This window comes from Astyanax mexicanus, chromosome 1 (genome assembly GCF_023375975.1).
Source record: "Astyanax mexicanus isolate ESR-SI-001 chromosome 1, AstMex3_surface, whole genome shotgun sequence".
In the NCBI taxonomy this organism is placed as follows: Eukaryota; Metazoa; Chordata; class Actinopteri; order Characiformes; family Acestrorhamphidae; genus Astyanax; species Astyanax mexicanus.
This window is the reverse complement of record NC_064408.1, coordinates 15393755-15417433: the sequence shown is the minus strand read 5'-3', so window position 1 is coordinate 15417433 and position 23679 is coordinate 15393755. Positions and strand designations below refer to the sequence as shown.

Sequence of the window (23679 nt, the reverse complement as noted above, 5' to 3'; positions counted from 1 at the left end):
CAATGCAGCGCTGCAGTGAGTTTAAGCTGTAATTTCACTTCTTTAAAAAGATAAAAAATCAAGAAAATCCTACCTAGTGGGGCTTTAAAGTGAGAATTGTAAGAACTAAACTATAATTGAGAATCACTAATATATTTGAAGAATATCGCCCAGGCCTAAGTTAAATACTACAAATTGGAATGACACATATAATAACGATTTAACCTGAGTTCAGATGTGGTCGTTCAGACAAAGTTGCATTGCAGTGTTTTTTGCTATTCACACTGCCACACAAACAAAACACCTGCGTCACATTTGATGTAAAATATTGTATTTTGGACCATATTTACGTGCTGTGTGAACACAGCCTTAAATCTATGACCAAGCCAAAAACCTGAACTGATTAATGAGGCCTGTAATGTTAAAAGCTTAGCCATAAATGCAGAGAACAGGTAAGGTTCAGTAAAGTATCTTTCTTTTCTTTTGTATAATTACAAAAGCCTGACCCACCTGAAAACTGGGCTGTTTTCATATTTTTCTAAAACAGAACACTGCCGTACTTCTTATGCTGTCCAGTAATACAGCAGTCATTTCACAATCACTAGTAACTGTCAGGGCTTTAAATCAGTATGTGATGTAATCGCTCATGACCTCAAACATTGAGGTATCTGCCTGTCTTAACAGTTCCTGGTTATGCATTACTTCTGCACATCTACTACCACATGTAACTATAACATTAAAACCTCTAACAGGCAATGTAATGAACACTGATGATCGGGTGACATACTGGTGCGTCTCAAAAAATAAGAATATCATTGAAAAGTTTCAGTAATTTAGTTCAAATTATGAAACTCATATTTTATATAGATAATCTATATACTATAGAGTAATCTATTTTAAGCATTTATTTAATTTATTGTTAATGATTATAGCTTACAGCCAATGAAAACCCTAAAAATCAGTGTCACAGAAAATTTGAATATTATATAAGACCAGTTGGTACTTGTGGCAGTGTGGGCAGTGTGCCAAGTCCTGCTGGAAAATGAAATCCACATCTCCATAAAAGTTGTCAGCAGAGGGAAGCATAAAGTGTTGTAAGATTTTGTGGGAAAATAAAACTGCACTGACTTTAGACTTGATAATAAAACACAGTGGATCATGACTCTCCAAACCATCACTGATCATCAGTAAATTTTACATTTCATTTGTAAATCAAGGGAGCAGAGTCTGGAGGAAGAGTGGAGAGACACACAGTTTAAGCTTCTTAAGGTCTAGCGTGATGTTTCCACAACCAGTGATGGTTTGGAGAGACATGTCATCTGCTGGTGTTGATCCACTGTGTTCTATCAAGTCTAAAGTCAGTGCAAATTTTCCCCGAAAATCTTACAGCACTTCATGCTTCTTCCCTCTGCTGACTACTTTTATGGAAATGTGGATTTCATTTTCCAGCAGGACTTGACACACTGCCCACAATGCCAAAAGTAAAGATTCATCTTATATAATATTCTAATTTTCTGAGATACTGATTTCTGGGTTTTGATTGGCTGTAAGCCATGATCATCAACAATAAAATAAATAAATGCTTAAAATAGACCACTCTTTATGCAATAAATCTATATGAATTTTGGTTGCTGAGTGCATCTTGGAGAGACAGATATGTTCACACTGCTATAGCATGGCTCAAATCAATCTCAGATCTCCTCTTCATTTGATTGGTAAGTGTTAAGGTTTGAATCAATTTTAAATGTGTTCTTCAGGTGTAAATAGGGTAAGTGTGTTTTTCTTTTATGTGTATTTGTTAGGTTAGGTTAGATGCATTATCTTTTTTTTTTTAATCAGGTGGGAATCTTTTCTAAAGCTAATATTAATATTACCAGTTTATTTACCAGCCCTAGTCAGAATTAGCAACTGGTTCTTATTCACAGGATAGGGAGTGGAGGCATCTTAGTAAAGGAGGCTTTTTAAATCAAGTCTTTTTATACACTTTAATCATTTCTTTAATAAGTTTACACTGGAATGTTATTCATCATGACCCTATTCACTATTTTACAGGGTTACAAAAGAAATTCTGATCTAGCTTTCCACATCCCACCAGCAATATGACTCCAACAAAACAGACAGTACAAAGAAACAAAAACTCAAAAACATTTAGCATTTCTTCTCAGTTTTCCCCTTCTCATTTAATTATGAAGTGACGACTCCAGGCGGGAACTTTTTGTGTTTCTTCTGCACAAGAGTTTGGGCTTAAGGAAGAGGAACGGATTTAGAGCTTAAGCTTCGCAGGCCTGATCTGAAACCTGCTAATCAGTACTTCAATCCCAACCACAGTCATAAACAACCAAGGGTCAGGATTTATATAGACATGCCTTCTTTTGCTTTTCTTTTTTTTTTTAGATAGTTTCAGCTTGCAATCAATTCAGCCTTTATGAAAATAAAAGTACACTGGTTGGGATGCAGCACCACTGTGTATGGGAAACAAACATTTCTTTCAAATATATGAAGAAAAAAGTCTTGCTAGATGACTTAGATAACTCTTCCCCATCCTTCTAGGTCTTTTTTTAGTACCAGAACATGTCTGACGTAACCACAGCGCCTACAATTCACCACAGCTGACTAAAACCATCACCCAAACTACAGGCACCCAAACCATCTGCTCACTAGATTACACGTAAAAAGTGGCCCCAGGTAGTTTGAAAACGGTAATGTGTGTCTGCACGACTGCATGAATGTCCTTCTTCCACTTCTGCTGGTGTAAAAATCCACATCCTACTCAAAAAGATGACACACTGACTAGTGTTACGAAATATTTGGAGACTCCACAACAGTAACTTCAGAAAGGGGGAGTCCAAAATGCTTGCAGGGGACAAAAAAAAAAAAGAAAAAGAAAGAAAAAATCAAACAAACAAGAAAGAGTGAAGATAATGTAGACAAAACAGAAGAAACACAGATACAAGCGTACGCTTGTGCAGCAGACCACTTCAAAGCAGATGAAAGATTATATATAAAAATACAGACAAAAGATACGACAGAACCAGACACAGACAAAACAATGATGTCCATCTCAAAACACACAGTTCAGGCCTGCTAACGCAAGAGGAACTGATCGCAGAACAGATCAAGGACCCATAACCGTGTCTTAGAAGAGGAAGAGAACTCCAACAACTTCTATGGAGCAAAATCCCAGTCCGCATGTCAGTGAAGAACTCAAGCAGGATGTTTTAGAATAGAAAAAAATAGATATAATAGATATAATCACACTACCCAAATACCCTTACCCTTAATGCTAAAGTTAGAACCACCTTTAATACAATTCCATCATCATCATCATCATCATCTATACAACTGATTAAACACCAGGTGGAGTCATATAAATTGTTATTATATGATGAAATTATCAGACTGGCTTGGTGTCTCCAGTTGAAAACCGTGATTGGTTTGGCTGCGATGGTCCTTTTCCTCATCGTACAGAATCATGTAATCCCTTTATAGAATTATTATTATTCACTTTTGTACAAAGATAGATACAAATACAGCCAACACTGCCAGCCACGGTGAAAAAGGGCCATCTTTTTTCTTTTCTTTTTTCATTTTTTGGAGGAAAAAAAAAAACAAGGAGAAAGGTTCAAGTCCTGTTAAGGTACTGATGAAGGCGAAAAGGTTCTCCACAACCTCTTCCTGCTTCCATCATCTCCCTCACTCTAGCCTGTACTGTTTCTGTATTCATGAGTTCAGTTCACTGAATCACTTCCTTTGAAAGTTGTTTTTTTCAAGCTTCTCGTTGGCTTTTTTCTATTTATAGGATCTCGTACTTGTCAACAACAAACGACGTTTCTGTGGAGAACCGCACCGGACTGTTCCCGTCCACCTGATACACTTTAGAGACCTAGGGAGAAAGGAGAGAGAAAAAGAGAAAAAGAGAGAAAGAAAGAGGTGGATTACACCTTGTATTAACAGCTGGGTTGTATGAAGATATACTCTTAAAAATTTGTACTTTTCAGTGAAAGAAAATGTGATTAAGGGAATTATTTGTTATTTTCAAAATGGGGTAACAGATTGTATACGTTTTCATATATGTTTACAAATAGTACCACCAAGGAGCATTTTAATAGAGCATTGAACATTTGTAATCGGTAGAAAAGGTGGATATGTTAATATTAAGATTTTAAAAAAGGTACCATGTCATCAGGTGGGATGAAAGATTAATTTAATCTTACATATTATTTGAAATATATGTTTTTTGAGATGTCTTGTAAATACTTTGTACTTGTAAATATATATATATTCTTTTAATTTTTTGATGTTTTATTGCCGGTTGGGGCTTGGAGGATCATGTAAGGGTCATGCGACGTGAGTGTGTTTGTATTGAATCTAAAGGACGTTGAGGACAGCTTGAGCTCAAACATGTCCGTCTTGGAAAAAAAGATTTGCAGAAGTGCAGTGTTCCACGTAGAGTTAATATCTTATTTGGATGGCTGATGCACCCCTTAAACTTCAGAAACTTCAGACTGCAGGGTGAAGGTTCATTTTTGTACATGCCACATTTTGAGTTTATGCCAAACTAGTTTTCAATTAATTCACATAAAAATACATAAACACACATCTTTTTACAGACTTAAAAAAATATTTTACATGAGTTTATTTCTTTTTGTACCTGAATGTCACAGTAGTTGCCCTTGGAGACAAAGGAGACGTTAACAGGAAAGAAGTCATTGGGCTGACCAGCTATGCTAAACTCCAGACTGCCCGTCTTGTTCTTCATGTCCACCACAGGGAGGCACCACTCCAGAACGTTCCGTCTGCTGTCGTGCCGATACTCTCCATCCAGATCACCAATCACAGGAGCACCCACCCCCGACCTGAAACCATCATACGTAAATTACAGTTTGGAGCAGTTCTGTAAGTTCCTTCATACTATATACAAAGCAAATGTCATATTTACAGTACCAGTCCAAAGTCTGGACACACTTCTCATTTAAAGTGTTTTCTTTCTCTTTATGATGTTTTATATTGTAAATGTAATATTGAAGTTATGAGATATTTACACGTACAGTTATTTAGTAAGCAAAAAGTGTTAAACTAACTAGAACATGTTTTTTTTTTTTACTTTAGATTCTTCCAAGTATCACATTTAGCTCTGAGAACAGATCTGCAATCTTAAATAGTTTTATTCATGAATAAATTAAATAAAGGAATAAAGTAAACACTGAATGAGAAGGTGTGTCCAAACTTTTAAATGGTACTGTACATTGTTGCAAAAATATGTCCAAATTTAGGATGCAAATGAGCATCTTAGAGTGACAATTTTTAATATGTAATTACAAAGCTTGTCAACATTTTACTTTTTGTTGTACAAATTTGGCCTGGTATTATGAGAAATAATTTTTCTCAATAAAATTAAAACAAATATATAAAACTTGATATCTGATCTAGTTTTAGTAAATATTTAAATGACCTTACCCGAGACTTGATCACATTTAAAATGTAATTAATGCAGAAAAAATCTAAACTAAGAATACCTTAAATAAGGCAAAGGTCTACTAATTAATCTAAGTGCAATTAAAGTGTATTGTTATAAACCAATGAATGGGCAAAAAGTCAAGTTAAAAACTAAAACCTAGAATAAAACAATGGTGCAAAGAGTTATTACAAAAATTAAACGTTGAATCAAGAAATTATAAAATAATGGCAGTACAATTCAGATCTTAGAAATTAAACTTATGCAACCTATAGCATCTGAACAAACCCATCCAATTCAACATAGCGTGGTACAGACTTACGGTATGGGGATCGAGATAACAACATCATTAAGTTCCAAGGAATCCTCCTGCAGCTCGTACTCTATATTAACATCACAGCCAGATCCACTTTCTGAGGGCCAGCAGTTTACTACAGATAGAACACACAGGAAAACACCACATTAACTTTATTACAACACAACAAACAACGTGATCAGACTATGCTGCACTGATGTAACAAGCGAACTTACTTGTTAACGGTATGAGAGACTCGTCTGTAGACTGTAGTCTCCACTTCAGCACGCCCACATCGTTGTTCAGAGGGAAGGACTTGTCTGGGTTCTTCAGTCCGATTATTGAATCAGCTGTGAACAGCTTTTTGTCCACGTTGGGATGAGTCTATAGCAGGAAAATCAGTTTATTTAAGGATCCAATTCATTTAAAAAAAGAGTTAACTCACAGTGTCACTACAATATTGGTTATGCCCCTTGATGACTATGCAGCAGTAAAACAACATCTAACTAGAAATTGTAATTTCTGAATATACAGTTAAGTGAAAAAATGAACACTCCATAAAACCGTTTTTTTAATATAAAAAAAAAAAAACATGGACACTTATCTTCATTTTAGCAATACAGAGAAATGGAGGTAATATAACTAGGTACACACAGCTGAAGAAATGTCTTCTGTAATTGTTTTGCGAGGGAAAAAGTTTGAACACAAACTTAGGACTCCTAAACCATCTTCTGCAGCTGATATGGTGCACCTTATTTAATTTTAGTAATAAATGTGTCCAAACACATTCCACTCACAAAAAATTTACATTTCTATTTTTTACATAATACACAGAATTACTAAAAGACATTTCTTTAGTTTGATTTGTTTATTTATATCATCCCACTCTCTTTTAATATTAAAATTAAGGTCATGGGTCAGCTCCCACACAGAGACTAGTAGTAGACCATATTTTTCTTTTATGGAAAATCTCCATTCAAAATGCTGATTCAAAATCCAAGACCAACCCTAAACCCTGTCTGGGAATCCGCTACTATATGTTTGAATAGGTTTAAAACCCATAGGTTGTATGGGAATGTTCATTTATTCACATGACTGGATTTCCATTCAAACTAACCTGTACAGAGAGTTCAGCTGTCATTGTCTACCAAAGGAAGGAAAATGAGGAAAAAAATAAATGTGATTTTGCACTTCGTAACTAATTTTTTCCAGACTTAAAATTCATACATAAAAGATATTCATCCTACAATGAATGGTGCATAATAAAACAAACACTGTAAACCCAGCTTATGAGGAGACTTGTAATTCCAATTGTAGGGTTGTATTTTCAAAATGCTTTATAGAATATTTTTGTTCAACCACTTGAATTAAACCTACAAGTCTACAATTCAACTGCATCTCCTTGCTTTCATGTTTCATTTGTCGAGGTCAAAATATTTATGGACCTAACTGTATTTAAAATTGGCATATACTGGTCAACTGGTCTCAACACACTTGAAAACAGTTCTGTATTCCTGAACAGAACTTTAATCAAAATCCTTAAAAAGTTTGACAAAATTCAGTCCTAGCTGGATTTAGAGAGGACAAGGCCTGTCGTAATAACTACATTATGCAGTAAGCTCACTATAATATATGTTTCTAAGCAAATAAAGTTCATTGTGCTGTTATCAGCACTGTAACTGGGGCTGACATGACTTTATTTGCTGCACTCTTAAAAACTATAAACTCTACCTCAGTAACTGCTGTGATTATATATGTTCTATATGTCACAGTATGTCACACATCTCTGCACCTTATCCCCACTATACACTTTATTATACCGTATCGGTACTGCACTGTCCTGTCTTTAAATTGTCTCGTCTTTTGTATTTATTGTTATTTAGTGTTATAATTTTATAATTTTATGTTGCACTGTGGTCACTCCTGCACTTTATGTTGTCTATTGCTTGTTGTTCTATGTTGCACCATGGTTCCGGAGGAACGTAATTTCATCACACTGTGTACCTGTACTCAGATGTAATGACAATAAAAGCCTCTTGACTTGACTTAACTGAAGCTCTGCATGTATAACTCAAAATATTTCAATTAACAGCGATAATGGAACTATTATTGATTTCTAACTGTTTTTTTTCTGTTAGACCCCTTAGACAAAGAGCCCACCTGCAGCTGGACGCCCCTCTTGTCGTTGTTGTTGATAAGAAGTCTGATTCGCCCGTTCTTATCATCAGACACCCGGAGTGTGATCATGCCCAGCACCTCCATGTTCTGCAGTCCTCCGTCACGCCCGCATGTCAGTGTAATTTTCTCTTCAACTCGCAGGTGCACACTGAAACCAGCAGAGGGCACAAGTCAGTGAATAATGCGATCCTACACCAATAAAACAGCATATAATCTAATTATATAATCTTAATATACAGCTCTGGAAAAATTTAAGAGACCACTTCAGTTTCTGAATCAGTTTCTCTAATTTTGCTATTTATAGGTATATGCTTGAATAAAATTAACATTGTTGTTTTATTCTATAAACTACAAACAACATTTCTCCCAAATTCCAAATAAGAGTATGGACATTTAGAGCATTAATTTGCAGAAAATGATAAATGACTGAAATAACAAAAAAGATGCAGAGCTTTCAGACCTCAAATAATGCAAAGAAAACAAGTTCATATTAATAACGTTTTAAAAGTTCAGAAAGCAATATTTGGTGGAATAATCCTGTTTTTTAATCATAGATTTCATGCATCCTGGCATCATGTTCTCCTCCACCAGTCTTACACACTGCTTTTGGATAACTTTATGCCTTTACTCCTGGTGCAAAAATTCAAGCAGTTCAGCTTGGTTTGATGGCTTCATCATCCATCTTCCTCTTGATTATATTCCAGAGGTTTTCAATTTGGTAAAATCAAAGAAACTCATCATTTTTAAGTAATCTCTTATTTTTTTTTCCAGAGTTATATAATAACAGATACTAAATTGATGACTAATGCTAAAGGAAGGCCTGACTAAAACGTAATATTTCTTCATACACTGCAGACAGACATTCTCCACACCCAGCCCGCACCTTTCAAAACTGACATAAACCAGAAGTAGTTCTGGTGTCTTAAATCAACACCTATATTTGGAACTGTATAGCACCCTTAAAAGGTTTGCAAAGTGAAACAGAATGCATTTTTTGTTTAGTTGGTTAAGTCAGAGCATATGATGTAATAGACATTGCAGTTGCTATTAAGCCTTTAAAGGACTTTTCAGCACAGTCAGTATTGAGCTTTCATTCAGTCAGTCCATTAGTCAGAAGACACTTGATCAAATAATAAAATATCCCTCTGCCAACTGAGCTGGTTAAGAACAAAAGGAAAAACTAATAAATACCCTGTCTAGCTTGTTTCTGAGAGCCCCAAGGATATGCCACACCATGTACACACTATCCAATTTCACCTTATACTACATCTGTAGATACTCCCTAGCAAGGTGGACAACCACCCTTACAATGTTTTAGAATATATAGCTTAAAAAAAGACAAAGAGGGTTGTTTGGATTCTTTGTAAGCATATTTGACAATGACAGTTAATTACTTTTAATAATAAAATGAATAATGAAGTGTACCACTTTTTATCCATCTGGCACACACTCTCAGACCTCGCTTCTGCAATAAGCATTCAGGCGGGCGTTCAACCACAATCGCAAGACAATACTTAAGGAATCACCGATGTGCAAATTCTGTTCCGTTTTGTTGCTGAATCATGGCTGACCCTGCACTCTTACTCCAGCTTTTTAAGCTTAAAGGACAGAAAGAATTTCACTGGACATATGAACACAGTATTATGAAAATAAAGGGACAGTCTTCCTTCTGTTCTAAAACAATCACACATCATTTCATTAATTACTACATTGCAAAAATGAAATTTCACCGTTATTTGAATCAGACGTTACTCTTGTTCAATATACAGCACCATTCAAAAGTTTGGACACACCTTCTCATTTAACGTAATTTTAATTATTATTATTTTTAAATGGCAAATTTAACATTAAAGACTTTATTAAAGCTATACAGGGTCATATGCTGATTTTTTTCTGTAAAAGTGTTAAACAAACCAGAATGTGTTTTATATATATATAGTATCAAATTTTCTTTAATAACAGATCTGTACACTCTTGGTATTTTAATCTCAGTGTCTTCATGAGGTAGAGTCACCCGGAATAGATTTCTCAGTGTCTTGAAGTAGTTCCTGAACAATAGTTGCTGCTTTTCCTTCACGCTTTGAAGCTCCAGCTCATCCCAAATCACCTCAAATCACCATCTCAGTTCATCAGGTTTAGATCAGGAGATTGTGGAGGAGAAACACTTTTTTACTGCTTACTACATACAGTAATTCCATGTCCCTTAATTGATTTTGTGTCTTTATTATTAATCTATACCTTAGAGATTAAATTAAATTATGAAAAACACTGAGAAGAACACTGAATGAGAAGGTGTGTCAAAACATTTGATTGCTACTGTACTTACTTGCACAAAAAAAAAAAAAAAAAAAATTTAGGTTAAAAATCATGTAGCCTCTGGGGGCGTCGAGTGGTCCAGCGGTCTAAGACGCTGCCACTATGAGCAGGAGGTCGCAGGTTCGAACCCCAGCTCATGCAGCTTTGCCATCAAAGCTGCTGGGGTAGATGGCGCCCTCTCCCCACATCACTCATACGGTGATGTCTGCAGCACAGGGCGTCTGTGAGCTGATGTACCGGAGCCGCTGTGCTTTCCTCCAAGCGCACTGGCGGCTCGGAAATGCTGCATCAGCAGCAGCTCGAAAAGAAGCGGTGGCTGACTTCACATGTATCGGAGGGAGCATGTGTTAGTCTTCACCCTCCTGGTGTGTTGGGGGGGCATCACTAGTGATAGGGGGAGTCCTAATGAGTGGGTTGGGTAATTGGCCGTGTAAATTGGGGAGAAAACAGGAAAAATTAGAAATAAAATTATAAAAAAATAAAAATAAAAAAAATCATGTAGTCTCTGATGTACCTCTCTGTGTTAACAGGAGCAGGCAGAGACTTGGTAGCATCAGAAGGTCTTTTGCCAGTGTTGGGCAGGATGATGTTCTCGCCCTCAGATTTAAGCTTGTCCACAAAGTCGTCCACTTCTTTTCCTCTGGCACCCAGTTTAAGGGCTTTGCTGGGACCGCTGGGCCTGTGGAAGAACATGGCCAGTGAAAGATTTAGCTGAACATTAAGCATCACTATCAAAGGAAAATACAGACATCTGCACTACAGCTTAGAGAAATATAGGAAGCTCTTTTAAATCTGTAATTAATACAAATGTCCATCTAGCTTCTATTTCTAGAGCAGGAGCGTGTCTCGCTACCTTTAAGAAACTCATGAAGACAGAGCTCTTCAAAGAGCACTTACTCTCCTAACACCTCTAACCTCATCTGCTCCTCCCCCTCCCATCCTTCTCTATCCCACCATTGCCCTTGACCTCCTTTAGGACCTGTCAATGTCTGCTATTGCTAATGTACCTTATTATTTGTAAGCCACATTGGATAAAAGCTTCAATTCAATGTAATGTAAGGTAAAAAGGTAAACTAGCAACAACATGATTCTGGAAAATGAAGATCTTCCATCTTTTGCTGTTTAACACCTTGGGCACATGTTTTGTTTGTATAATCATTTTTGGTGTTTTCTTTTACTGTACCTGGCAGGTGCTGGAGTGGGTTTGGGTTTCTCTGGCTCGATCAGAGTGTCTGTTATGATGGCTGTGCTGCTGCTGCTGCTACTGCTGCTGCCAAATCCACCAAAGCCTGGAGACTTCTTCCCCCGCTCAGCGTCTCGTCGTGCCTGCTGCAGCTCCTTCGCTTTCCGCCTCATCTCAGCCTTCGCCTCCCGTTCCTGAGTCTAAAGAGACACACAGAGAGAAAGACAGAGAGCATGAGCCTACAGCAGAACAGGAAGGAATCATTCTGTCAATCAAACAGCCAGCATTATATGCACATAAAAAAAATCATGCGGTTTATTATTAAGCAAAACACCATTTAATTATTGACAACGGTTAATGAAATAACACTGAGGAATGATTTAGACAGAGTGCAATACAGAAGTAGTGCAGGAGTTTTGCTTCATCCTTGTTCTTGTGGTTCATATTCTTCCTTATAAATATAAATATACAGTGTTATTATCACTTTTTTGTATCTTAGTTTCTAATTATTAATTTTATTGTATTTTATTCAGAATGCTTTTTTTTTGCTTTTTATTATGCATTCGTGTATTTTTGTTTTCCCCCTTGTTCATGCAAAGCCCTTTAAATTGCCACCATCTATGAAAAACACTACACAAATAAACTTGCCATGCATTGCCTAATTCCTTTCCTGTAGCTACTGGGAGAAAAATGCAGCACAAATTCTACTGTATCCATTCTCATGTATGGCTGGGGAAAATATCCTACATATTCATATATTGTAAACAGTGTTTAAAAGACAAAGAAAACTAAGACTACTATCTGTGTGTAATTTATCAAATAAAAAAACAGAACAAAAAGAATTTGCATGGGGTCATTTGTGTCTTAATGCTTTGGTTTCTGGAGGGACGACACTCAAAATATGTGTAAAATATGAAGTAGAAACATTGCATTACCAGCAATACCACAAAACTCCAAAACCTTACAATATTCTTATGATTACTATTAAAAACAGATATTACTGTATACAGTCTGTAAGAGTCTTTTGGAATTGTAAATATCTAGCATGTTGTGTTTTGGTGTTTTAAGTAAATAGCAATGCTTTATGGTTATACATGATAATCAAGATTTTATAAAAATATGCTTAATTACAGCCCTAATTATGCTTTAACTGTAGTTAAATGTGTATCATTTTGTATTTGAAATATTTGCATCAAATCCTTCTTTGAGTGATTCCTACAATAACGCCTTTAATTCCATAAAGAACAATGTTTATAGTTAATTATAGTTGTGCTGCATCATACACAAAACATTTCTAAACCTATGGAAAAGATTTACAAATATTTTTTTGTTTCTACTGAATGTTTAAAACTGTTAAACAACATACAACACAATTATTTTTGGAACTAATAAAATATCTGTTTGTCGTATCACTTAAAATGTTATCAAAAAAAGTGCCAGAAATAATGATTTTGTCTGTGTGAAGAATCTTTTAAAATGAACACTGACGCATGTATCGCAGCATGTTTTTTTATTTTTTTTTATTAAACCAAATGTTATTCCGTAGCATCGCTCTAAGACACTCCTTTGTGTTTGGGACACCTTTATTTTTAGCTCTGTGAGCTCATTTCATTCTCCTATTAATGCAGAACTTGCCATTTTCTAGACTGGCTGAAGCTGCAGTTCAATCCGTGCTTTAACTAAACTATGAATAAATGCTAATTAGACTCATAAGGCACAGCAAATTACCGAGCAGCTGCCCTGCTGTGGATCAGCAGATCTGACTAATCACTCTACAGTGCAGCTACGCTAAAGGCTTAGACAAGCAGAATCAGGAGGCTGCAGAATCCTACATATATCAAAGTGCCACTTTCCCTCCCCGGCGCTCTCACCTCTCTGACAGCACGGAACACCTTCTCCTCGTGAGAGTCCATCTCTGTGAAGGTCCTGATCTGCGCCAGGTTGACATTCTCTCTGTAACCAAGGGCGACGATCTCATCGAAGGCGAAGATGAGGTCAAAGCAGTGCTCTGAGATTTCGCTCTCCTCCAGCACGCGACAGTACTCGGGAATCTGCAAGACAAATCTCGGCGCTCAGTATCACAGCAACCAACATCTAGAGCCGTTTAGACCAATGACAGCAGATGAATAAGAACATCTACACAAGATCACAAGAAGAGCTGAAATCAAAGCACAGAGAGATGCAAAGAGCTAGAGCATGAAAAGAGATGAGGACAGTTATGAATAAATAAATACATAAATCACATTAGTGTTTTGGTACATATCAAAAGGGTGCAAATTCCAAATCTTAAAAGGTGCCTTAGAATGTCAAACTGTATTTTTCTTGGCATAACTGCATAATGAGGGTTTGGTACATAAAAGGGACAAACTGAACTTGTCAAAAGAAAATCAAAGCCAAAACAGAGCTGTAACTGGCCAACTTTAAAACAGTTACATAACAGTTTTGACACTCCCACATTTACATACACAGAAGCCCACAAAAAAAGCCATAGTTTGGCAACATCGACTACAATTATAGAAAAACAATAGCAAAACTGTTCTGTATTTATTTCAATTCACGTGTACTGATTAGTGAAACCTAACAAAATGTTACGCATACACTTTTCAAAATACACACCCACACATCTATAGAAATGAGTGAAATACACCTGCAATGAACAAGTGCATGTTTGCAACCACAACATTATTGTATAAAAACACTCTGCACTGGTGTACAATAACATTCCTCTTCAAAAAAAAATAATTGTAACAGTTCTATTATTAAAAAATTTAGTTAATCTAAGTGATGAATTTTTCTAAGAACTATGTCCACTTGTTCAAAACATTGGCAAACCTGAAGCTAGTCATTTAATAAAGCTTTTCCAATGAAAAAGGCATGTCGGCATGTGTAGTAAACTTTTAACAAATTAAGTTCTTGATAACACAATATTTTTATTTTAATTCTGCATAATTCTTTCTTAGAATACATGTCTAGAAATGTGTGTTCTTTACAAAACATCACATTTCTAAAGCTGCCACCATTGCTACGTGTAGTGCAAAGCTAGACCAAACTATTGAAGGCTTTTACAGTGTTTATTTTAACCCTTTGGGGCAGGAAACTCACAGACCTATCGCGTGCATTGTAAATATACCAAAGATGTTCCTTAGTCAATGAGGTCTGTGCAGATTTTCCATCAGTCTGTCATGTTCTGGTAAAACTCTGGATTTTTATTACAATGTTTTTTTTTTTTAACTATGCTATAAAATGCAGATTCTGCAAGCTTTACAGAGATTATCAGGAAATTTATCAGAGATTTTTCAGCCCAGTCAAAGTCATATACTTGCTTTTTATACATCAAGGCACAACTTAATTGACATAACATTCATTGGCATTCACATCCACGGCACATGCTCATACATACCACCCGTGAGAAGAGGCGGAGTGTCTCCAGGTCCTCCAGGATGTTGCTGTTCTTGGTGGTGACCAGCACCATGTAGAGCTTCTCCAGAGGCTGGTAGACGTAGCGCACGCTTTCTGTCTCCACAAACGTGTGCTGCTTCCCCGTGTTCATCAGCTTCGGGAAGGCGGCCAGCAGACCCTCTACCCGCGTACGAGTCATCTCCACAAACTGCCGGGACACCAGAGCCTTCCCAGCCTTGGTGCACACCGCTGCAGCCAACAGCACCTGCGCATGCACATGCAAGCAGAACTGTCACACACCTGAGGCAACAGCAAGCCTACCACTTTCTTTAAAACTGCAGGGCTGTAATACGTATGAATTACTAATCACTGTCAAACACTTGGTACCTTATATTATTTAATAGCATTACAGAGGACTGCAATATACAAACAAGCATTTTAACGCAATTTGACTGGATGCTGTGGCAACCTTCAACAATCAGAGCTGTTACTGATAAGAGCTCTGAGAGTCAGAAGTTATTCTTTAATCACATTAAAACTGTATGTAACTATTAAAGTTCAATATATCAAAATATTCTACAAAGACAAAACTGCTAAACAAGGTTTAATAATTACACAGATAATATTTCACAGTAATAATAATAATAATAATAATAATAGTGCCCTATGCATTTCCCCATGTGATTATTTGGGATCTGGCACATTAAAATATATTTTAATAGCTCTGGTATCAGCCATTTTAAACCAGTTCAGATCAGTTAATTTTAGATAGAAAGATAGATAGATAGACAGACAGACAGACAGACTGCACTGACACACTGACGCTCTCTAGGCACCCTTTTCTGACATTACTGACAATGAGAATCATTTTTAACAGGCAACAGAACAGAATATTATTTGTGGAAATATTTTTTTATTTGTACACAGTGATGCTTTAAACACTGAGACACTGTTAGACAAAGCTCAGTGCATTTTAGTGACTTTTTTTTTAGCTATGAATAAACAGTAGGCTGACACTTGAAAGCTAGTCCACTAGAAAGACTTCATTGCATTCTGTAAGCATGCACTTCAATATTAGATTAATTGGATAAGCACAATGATGAATCAAGACATTCATATGATCCAACAAAATATAAAAAAACACTATTGCTTAAGGCAATGCAGGCCAATCTTAATAACCACATCACATTAAGTCTTCATCAGTGTATCTGCAAAACAGCAGCTTGCAAAAGCATTAAGAACAAAGATTATTAATGTGTTAATATGGCGCAGACTTAAACCCCTTTAAGCATCTGTGGCAAGACATGAAAACTGCTGTTTACAGATGCTCTCCATCCAACCTGGCTGAGCTTGAGCTATCTTGCAAAGCAGAATGAGCAAAAAGGTAGCACTATTGAGTATTGATATAGGTGGGGATGAATACTTTCGTTTCATTTCTCGATTATGTGCTACTTTGTGCTGGTCTATCACTTAAAATCTAAATAAACTACATTTAAATTTGTGGTTGTGAGGTGACAAAAAGTTCAAAGGGTATGAATACTTTTGCAAGCCAATGAATGTGGCAACATGGCTGAGAGCAATATTAGGAAATAGATTGCTTTGATAAATTTCAACACTAAATGATTTTTCTAGTACATTGTTAACATCAGCACAGAAACATGCTGCATTACAAAATGTTAAAAAAAAAAAGTCACCAATCAACTACTGCATTATTGGGTTATATTTATGCTACCACCTGTTCCTATTTAGCAATATAACAATAAAGTTAAAAAGAATTGTGTCACGCAGGACTATTTTTTCAACACCCTTTTTTTTTTTTTCTCCTTGGCTCAATAATTCTCAATTTTCTGTCACACAATTAACAGCCCAAATAGGAGGTGCACAATCTCTCCTGATGCATGTGAGGAATGCTGCTACATCTCCTCAGGCTAAGTGCTAATTACACTGCTTTATTTATAAGTCCAAGTTGACACCTTAAAGATGTGAGCAATGAGGAGGGGAAGAGGGGGGGTCTTCTCTTTATATCCTATAGGAACACAGCAAACTGTAACTCTGTGATCTTACTGTGAAGATAAAGCCATTCCCAGTATTTAATAATCAGTATTTATTACATAATAAAGTTAAAAATATTTTTTTTCAAGCTGATTTTAAACTGAACTGGCAATTAGTGCAATATACACTGATGAAAATGCGATGGCATCTGTTGTGAAAAGGCACACAGCTGTCCCAAACCCAGTAATCTGTAATTAAGCTGACATTTACATAACATAATACATGTCAAAAAGTTTCTAGACATCTTTTCTAATTAGTAAATTCAGCCAACAGGAACAGGAGTGCACAAACGTGTGGTCGCTCACATTTATAAAATATGGCTAACAGGCTTTTCTAAAGTAACTTGCATGAGAATCATGTTTAGGATTGTCATAAAGATTAAATATTTTAGGATGATGTACTGTCTAAAAATATATGTGATAAACGATACTATTGTCATTTTAAAACCATTTTATTCGAATGACAATAATAAATATAGCAGCACAATAATGCCTTTTACACAACCCTTAGAGCAATGGGCCTTTAATAATACAAAATCAAGGTCACTAAAATTAGGCCTGCCACAATGACATTACATTATTACATTATGTTACACAGGTAGGACAGTGTAGTGTTAGGACTCCTATTAGTGTCAAATTGTATGCTTAAACTAGAGCTGCACAATATTATACAAAAGCTCTCATTGCAATGTCTATTTTTTCTGCAGTATAAATTGCAATATTAAAAAAAAATAAAGGAATTGTTTTCAGATTTTACTAGAACTCAAGGATCTATGTCTTACTTATGACATTAATATTTCAACTTGTTGTGTCCAATACTGTAGTAAAACAAACAATACAGAGAACATATAATGCTCTTCTGGTACATATAATTAATGTAGAACAAGAACAGTATGCACTTTACTTTTGTATCAAGCAGCACAAATGTAAAAATGTGTGTGACTATTGCACATGCGCACACAATGCTAAATCGATATATTGTCCATTGGAAGGAATTGTTGTTTACCAATGGCTACACCCAAATGTGTTACACCAATTGCACACACTGTTCAATGTAATTATTGTTAGAAGGATTATGGAGCCCATCTGTTTTGCAGTCAAACTACATTTTTTAAAGCAAAGAAGCACCGCCCAATATCTTAAGGCTGTAACAAATCTAAAATCTAAATCTCTATCAGACATCAATAATGGCATTGTTATGGAAATCCAGCAAATATTTACAGCAAAAGTTCCAACTTTTAGTGCAGTGGTTCCTAACCATAGATTTAGAGGACCCCCCAACTCTGCACACTGTAGCTGTTCATTTGCTGATTCAGTAAATCAGATGTATTGGAAGCAGGGTGGGGCTATACAACATATAAATTGTTTAACTATTGTCACTGCAATGTGTGCTGTGTGTATCTTTCATAGGCTTTTTAGGAGCCAAGAAAATATCTGCCCGATTTTACTATTTTTTTTTAGCTATTCATTAGGCTAATCATCATCATTATTATTATTATTATTATTATTATTATTATTATTTATTACTTATTCATTTTATTAATGAAACTACTACTAGTACTACCGCTACTGCTACTGGGCAATGCTACATCAGCAGCAATTAGGGGGAAAAAAAGAGCCGACTTCAGACTTCACATGTATTGGAGTCCTATTGAGCGGGTTGGGTAATTGGCCGTGTAAATTGGCGGAAAAAATGAGGGCTTATTAATTAGCTAATTGGCTGGATTATGTGGTCTTTCAGGACCACTCTACTAAACGTCAACTCAAGACCTGCTGGTCATCCAAAATAAACATACCCTATACTGGTAGGCTAGCTTGTTAACTAGCTTGACCAGTTTAAGATAAAAAAAATTTCAGGGGAAAATTCAACAAACAAGTATACAAATAACATCAGACAATTAACAATATCCAAGTTAGTGGCACATACTTAATTATTGGATCCAACATGCTCATAGAACAGGAACATTTGCAGAATTAGACAACATATTACAATAATATGAGGGATAACAAAATTACAAATAGAAACAATAATACATTAATTGAGGAAAGCTAATCAATATACGATAGATCATCATTATAAAACAAATCATAATAACAGAAGAACTTTCTATTTATCTTTTTTGTATTGACTCTACTGTTTTTGTATTGACTATCAAAATATTGTCATTTAGAGCAGTTACTTGCAGAAAATGATAAATGGCTGAAATAACAAAAAAAAAAAAGACTGCAAAGAATACAAGTTCATATTCATTAAGTTTTAGGATTTCAGAAATCAATATTTGGTGGAATAGCACTGATTTTTAATCACAGTTTTTATGCATCTTGGCATGTTCTCCTCCACCAGTCTTACACCCTGCTTTTGGATAACTGTATGCCACTTCTGCAAAAAGTCTGCAAAAATTCAAGCAGTTGAGCTTGGTTTTAAGGCTTGTGATCATCCATCTTCCGCTTGATTATATTCCAGAGGTTTTTTAATTTTGAAAAATCAAAGAAACTCGTGGTTTTTAAATGATATTTTTTTCCAAAGCTGTATATTTATTAATTTATTTTACAGGGTAGTCATTCTAAGACTCGATCTGTTACAGCAGCAAAGGGGCTGAGCCTCAGACTTTAGCTAGCTAGGTGTCTACTAACTTCTGGACAAATATAGCTTATAGGCTATATAAAATATTTCAAAGCTACAGATCAGCTCCAAGTGGAAGACAGAGACATCTGCAGCAAGGTTAACTAACGTTAACTAACTAACCTAGAGATCTATCTCGTTACCTAGGTTATGGTTAGCTAGCTTAGCTAATTCTAACTAGCTTCATCTGTTCAGATATCAGAGTTTTTACAACGCTAGATTAAACACGTTTTACAGTATTAAATCGTGATTAATGTGTAACGTTATTTAGCTACAGTATAATTTATACACACAGGTTAGATTTTAATGTTAAAGTGTCTAAATATATCAGAATGGTCTCAATAATACGCTATGCTAAGCTAAGCTAAGCTACGATACGCTAAGCTAGTTAGCTATCAGGCTCGGCCTACCGTCCATTGATTTGACACTGATGTGTACAGTTAGCTTAGCATAGCTCAGAAAACTAAGCTAACTGGTAAAATGCTAGCTAACCAAATCTAAAACCTAACTATATTAGTGACAATACTCTCTGCTTTGTTATTTATCTATAAACAGATGTAATATAACTGCTGTTATTCAATAAATACGTTTAACATCTGCATTTCTATCATTTTCCTCTGCAGCTCACCATCATTAGCTCCGTTTATGCACCGTCTGCCCGAACGAACCGCTCGTATTTTCCGAGTTTAATAACTGATAAAACGAATTAACTCACCATTCTGATAGTCCGCTGTCTCCTGTCGGGTCTGAACTCCTGAAGACCGGCTGTTCTGCGTGTGAAACCCGGGCTGGCGCTGAATAAACTGGGTATTTGGTGCACAGCGAGCTGCCTGCGGCTCAATATGGCAGAAGCGCTGAGCCACGTCTCCACCGGAAAAGCCCCGTCAGCGGGGTAAAAGGGCAGCAGGACATGTGGAGGATTCAGCATCAGCAGCAGCGGAGCCTGTAGTGCAGATCAGCCGAACAGGACACGTCCTAAAGGGGCGGGACAGCAGCGGAGAGTACACGTACAACAAATACAACAAAACACACAGAAATATAAGTACTATATACACAGCCTATATAGGCATGGACGTCCATTCCTCAGCCCATTCCTCCCGCCACCTAAAATTGTATTATTTTTTTCTTATTATGAAGTAAACTACTATATACTATATCATTTTTTGAGATATTAAGTCATTATTTTGAGATATTAAGTCATTAATTGGGGAGATTAAGTAATTATTTTGAGATATGAAGACATTATTTTAAAATACTCATTTTATGATAGTAATTATTTTGAGATACTATCTCATTATTTTGAGATAGTAAGTAATTCTTTTGAGATACTATCTCATTAGTACGAGTTATTAAGTCATTATTTTGAGAGAGTAAGTCATTATTTTTGAGATACTATGTCATTATTTTGAGACATTAAGTCATTAATTCGAGATAGTAAGTCATTATTTGGAGAGATTAAGTTATTATTTTGAGATACTAATTATTTATTTTTAGATACTAAATATTTATTTTGAGATACTTCTAAGATATTAAAAGTCATTATTTTGATATATTATCTCATTGTTTTAAGATAGTAAGTAAGTTTTCTTATTTTGAAAAAAAGCAAGTACACTTGCCATCTCAAAATAATTACTTACTATCTCACAATAATTAGAAAGTATCTCAAAATAATGACTTACTATCTCAAAGTAATGAGATAGTATCTCATAATAATGAGATGACGGTGTACTTAATAATAAGTAAAAAAAAATACTGCTAATGTCCTGTTAATGTTTGTTGTGGCATTGTTTTTATAAGCTTCTGCAAGATTTATCAATCCAGTGTTGCATTAATTTTTCACCAAGATCTTGCAGCAGCATTGATGATGGTAGAGTCTTTCAGTACGTACTGTTGCTGAACCTAAACCTGACCAACTGCAGCAACACCACATCATTTACTTAAATCCAGGTGCCGACTTTTTTTTGGCCAGGCAGTTTAGAAAATAAAGAAATAAAGAAAAACACTGAATGAGAAGGTGTGTCCAGATTTTGACTGGACTGTATTTTCATTAAATCTTTAAAGTACAGCAAAGCCTACAATAATATTACCCCACCCCTAAACTGTCTGTTCTGATTAAACTGGTAGGTCAATTTACAAAAGGTAATCCCCTGGAGACTTTTTGGAGGGAGGATGATCCATTTTATATGAAATTGATCTGTGCATTTGTACTTATTTGTGCAAAAAGTTGACATTTAAATACATAATTATACTATTTTTCCCACTCATTTGCCTTTTATTGCCTTGATTAATGGGATTTGATGTTAATAGTCTAAATTAAATATCCCCCTCAATCCATTCAGTCCTATGCGCAGCGGAGCGCCAGTATGACGCGCTTATACACACGAACACATGTAGGTAGCAGCAGACGGAAGTAGCGACGTCCGACTCAAATGAATCGCTTCTTTTGAATCGGTTCTTTCCAATAAACTCTTTAAACCGATTCAGAAGCTCACACAATTAAAAGTTTTTGTGATATACAGTATATACATTAGGTCCAGAAATTAAAAACAATTAAATGATATTCCAGTTGTGGCATCATTACAGTATTTGGCATTTATAAATAAATAAATACATAAATAAATAAAGCTTTGTTTTTTGTTTTTTGGGTTGACTGATTTAAAAAAATATATTTTTGGGTGGCATTCTTATCCAAAAGTACCTGCTTACCTGCTATGCTACACCAACCACTTTTTTAGAGTGAGCCAAACTTGCACTAATGTTCTGATTGAACTATTGTAAGCATTGTAGGGCTATATTTTAATTAAATGCATCAATAAAAGTATGATATGTGTGTACTACATTTACAGTTGTTTCTTTTTTGACAGTTTTTGGTTTTGTGGGATCAAATCCCAAAAATAAATGTCTGCTTTTGTCTATGGGCACCAGTATACATACACATACAAAAAGTGTTAAACAGAATGTGTTATATTTTCGATACTTCAAAGTAGAAACCTCTTGCATAGATGCCAGCTTTGCACATCTTGGCTGGATTTTCTCAGTCAGCCTCAGTCAGCTTCATGAGGTAGAATCACAGAATGGCTTTCAAGAGTTAATTACTTAAATATATTGCCCTTTAAATGTGTTTATAAGTATCAGTTGTGTATACACAATAAATAAAAAATGACTTTAAGACATGGAGGTCAGTTTTGATGACACTGGCACACATAAGAACCACCCCAGGAAAGGAAGATTAACCTCTTATGCTCCAAGCCTATTTTTACCATTTTCCGCCTGAAATTACATACTCACATTTGAAGGCTTATCACTCCAATATTAAATTATTTAGAGTCAATTCTATGAATTAATATTACTTAGAAGCCTTTACACAATTCATTTAAGGCATTTTAATTATTCAATTGAACATGTAATGGCCAATATATGGTAAAAACCAGGAAAATTTTTAGGCGCTTTTCAGATTTTCTATTATTTTTTTTTATTTTCAGACACATAAAATGAACTATTTATATGGATGAAGGGTTTTGACAACTCTATATTTTACTATAATGTGTTTACAATCATCATATAAAATTTTAAACTGCTACCTATTACTGGTTAGAAGTTATAGTGATTTGAACCAGTAATGGTCTTTTCTTTCTCCAAAGGACTGGAAACTTTATAAGAATAAAAAATACCACTTTTATAACTCATTTTGCAGTAAACTCTGGGTTTTTGTGTGGTCTACTCATATACAAACAGAAATCCGCACTGTCTCTTTAAGAGCGGTTGTTCTGCTCAGTGGAAAATCTGTTAGAGAAAGTATCTATGGCCAAGCATCTCTCTTCCTTAGCCTCTCAGCTGGCCGAGCTCGCCACCTGATTGGCTGAGAGACCTCATTCTCATACCGTCATGTCCAGTAGGCTCCGCCCTGTCTGGCTGTGGGCCAGAATCGGAGCAGCGTCGAATAAAATGCTTTTAATTCGTAATTAAAGTTAAGATTCCGTCTCACATTATTCCTCGCGCGGGGTGGATATAACTGTGGATTATAGGAGACTGGATTGATGGATTTTCTTGCGTGTGGACTCGTTTTGAAGGTAAGAGAGTGGGGGACGCGCTGGTGGGTGTTGGGGGGGTGGGGGGAGTGACTGTAGGTAAATACAGGACCAAACCTGTGCATTTTTCAACTCTGAACACGCGCTGCAACGCGCTCTTTCAGCTCTAATT

The 23679-nt window shown here is 35.8% G+C and overlaps 1 protein-coding gene across 1 annotated transcript; it reads right to left on the bottom strand.

The window, feature by feature from the left end:
* Window positions 1-1950: 1950 nt before the first annotated feature.
* On the bottom strand, window positions 1951-20307 carry arcn1a (archain 1a). The gene is made up of 10 exons (XM_022667653.2): window positions 20195-20307; window positions 14807-15070; window positions 13278-13457; window positions 11407-11606; window positions 10738-10902; window positions 7890-8055; window positions 5966-6113; window positions 5757-5865; window positions 4631-4835; window positions 1951-3862 (listed from the first exon to the last, which is right to left on the bottom strand). The coding sequence occupies exons 1-10, from the start codon at window positions 20195-20197 to the stop codon at window positions 3773-3775; spliced, it is 1530 nt and encodes a 509-aa protein (XP_022523374.1). The 5' UTR covers window positions 20198-20307; the 3' UTR covers window positions 1951-3772.
* Window positions 20308-23679: the final 3372 nt, after the last annotated feature.

Bases quoted from the DNA above. Each gene is read 5' to 3' on its own strand.
- arcn1a (XM_022667653.2), bottom strand. The intron at 10,903-11,406 runs GTACAGTAAAAG...GTTCTTCCACAG, and splicing joins CCCACTCCAGCACCTGCCAG to GCCCAGCGGTCCCAGCAAAG. The intron at 8,056-10,737 runs GTACATCAGAGA...TGCTGGTTTCAG, and splicing joins GCTCCTGTTAACACAGAGAG to TGTGCACCTGCGAGTTGAAG.